The sequence below is a fragment of the Camellia sinensis genome, chromosome 9 (assembly GCF_055761805.1).
Source record: "Camellia sinensis isolate YWXY chromosome 9, ASM5576180v1, whole genome shotgun sequence".
Taxonomy (NCBI): domain Eukaryota; kingdom Viridiplantae; phylum Streptophyta; class Magnoliopsida; order Ericales; family Theaceae; genus Camellia; species Camellia sinensis.
In genome coordinates, this window is record NC_138969.1 from 48,608,100 (window position 1) to 48,610,509 (window position 2,410).

General features: G+C 37.6%; 1 protein-coding gene across 1 annotated transcript; it reads right to left on the reverse strand.

The window, feature by feature from the left end:
- Positions 1–340: 340 nt before the first annotated feature.
- On the reverse strand, positions 341–811 carry LOC114305394 (uncharacterized). Its single transcript, XM_028250472.2, has one exon. The coding sequence runs from the start codon at positions 809–811 to the stop codon at positions 341–343; it is 471 nt and encodes a 156-aa protein (XP_028106273.1).
- Positions 812–2,410: the final 1,599 nt, after the last annotated feature.

Genomic DNA, 2,410 nt, shown 5'->3' on the forward strand with positions numbered 1-2,410 from the left:
TTTAATCTTTTATCAAATTTTGCAGACGATCGTTGGTAGATGACCTGTCGGTCAACTAGGTGGATGATCGGTTTAAGAAAATTTTGCTAAAATTTGCTTTAGGTTAGATGACCTGCCGAACAACTGGCTAGACGACCAACAATATTTAATGAAACGATTAAACCACAATATATCATATCAAACTTTTACTTAAATTTTTATTCAAATATAATGAAAAATTTAAGTAACGTTGGAGCTGCTTTTAATTATATGAATGCACTAAAAACAAACACCAATAAAGCATCACAGCTCATATTACATACACACACGTATATATTAAGCCTACTGGCTCCTCCTAAACCTAACAGTAAGCAACACACTTCTTCTTGCAGTCTATGGTGCAACCACCGCCGCCGCCACCACCACCGTCGTTCTTGCCGGAATGGTTGTAGGAGGTGAAGCACTTGGCTGGACACATAAGCTTCTTATTATAACATGGACCCTTGTGTTTACACACCACAGTCGGTCTTATGATCCCACCTTTTGAGTACCCTCCAGTTGGAGTCCCGTACCCTGCTCCGTATCCGCCACCGACTATGCCATTGCTCCACCCGTTTCCAAACCCGGGTACATTGAAACCGCCTCCGGGACCGAAGAATCCCCCACCACCACCACCACCACCATTATTGTTGTTGTTTTGGGTTGGGTGGTGACCCGTTTCTTTGGAGGGTTTGGGCTGGGGTTGGGATGATCTGGTGGGTTCGGGTCGGGTTACAAGGGAGAGGACTGAGGTGAGGAGAAAAGCTATGAAAAAAATGGTGGTAGTGTTCATGGTGTGTGGGCATGGAGTGTGATGAGATGAAGAGAGAGTGAGGAATATTTAAAAGTTGAGAAGAGAGCGTTCTGTGAGAAATGCATTTAAGAGAGAGAGGAGAGCGTAGAGAGAGAGAGAGAGAGAGAGAGAGAGAGAGAGAGAGAGGGGTGGATGGGAGTCAACAGCCCCTGCATGAGTTTGAGTAGGTTGGGTGCTATTATTGCTCATTCAGAAATGATCACACACCACGTTTGGATGTGCTGGGTGTTACGTTTGGTACAGATAAATATAATTTTATTTATTGTGAATTGGTAAAAGAGTAATTATAATTGTGAAAAATATTTATTTAATTGAATAGATTATTAGTTTACAATAATTAAAAAATAGCAAAATTTAACAATTTAGTGTATCTTTAATGGGTCATCAAAAATTTTATTAAATTTGAATAAAAATATAACTAATTTTTTTATTTGATATCAAGTATTTCAACAATTTTCATTAAAACACAGGATGTTCAGGGAACAACCAGCCAGTCGACCAATTTTCATTAAAACACAGGATGTTCAGGGAACAACCAGCCAGTCGACCGACAAGTGCAAAATGAAATTTTTTTTTTCTTTGAATATTTGTTTTCCTCAATTCCTCTGTCATTTCTTTTTCACTCCATTAAATCTTTTCTATTTCTTTTTGCCTCTATTAATTATTTCCCTCCCTTGTTTCGGTGTGTGGTTGTCGTGTCGCCCTGTGCATGATTTAGTACTGATCTTCAATCTTCAGACCAACCATGGTGATCATTACTGGTATGTTAATGACCACAATTAATTTACTGGTTCGAACTCTGATTTTTTTCTCTTCCCCTTTCACAGCTACCGATTTAACATCTGGGTTTATGATTTCACCATCATCAATTATATATAGAGCACGAATTAACCACCAATTGTTTCACACAGTTGCAAGTGCGTTAATCTATGCGAACAAGATGAGCTTTTTCGAAGCTTTTACAGATAATATGAAGAACTTGTGGACTGAATGGGAGCTACGAGGTCTAATTCTGCTCAGCCTCATCTTGCAAATACTACTGATACTGTTAGGCAAACGCCGAAAGTACATCGCCAGAACTTGGATCAGATTCACTCTCTGGTCTGCCTATTTAATGGCCGATTGTGCAGTTAATCGGATGACCGGGGGACAATAGGCCGGAGGTCCCATCCCGCAACGGTCTTGCACAGTAATCTAATGAAAGGTGTCTAGCTCTTTAGTTTGGTAAAATATTTGATATTTTTTCAATTTAATATAAGTTTGATGAAATTATTAGAATACAAAAAAAAGATACTTTTTCACTAAATTTAAATTTGATAATGAATTTGATAAAACATTAGAGATGACCTTATAATAAAATCTACCAACGTCTCGAGCGTATGTCCAATAACTACATGCAATTTTTATAATGAGGGAGAAACAAATCATTGCAAATCACTATAAAGAGAATCAAATATTTTCCAGTTGAACCTGAAACTTTGGTATTTTATAATACAAAAGGTGTTATACAATTACTATACCAAATGCCTTAGTTATCTCATTAATTCGATCAGATAATTTCTTAAATTTTTGTGTATC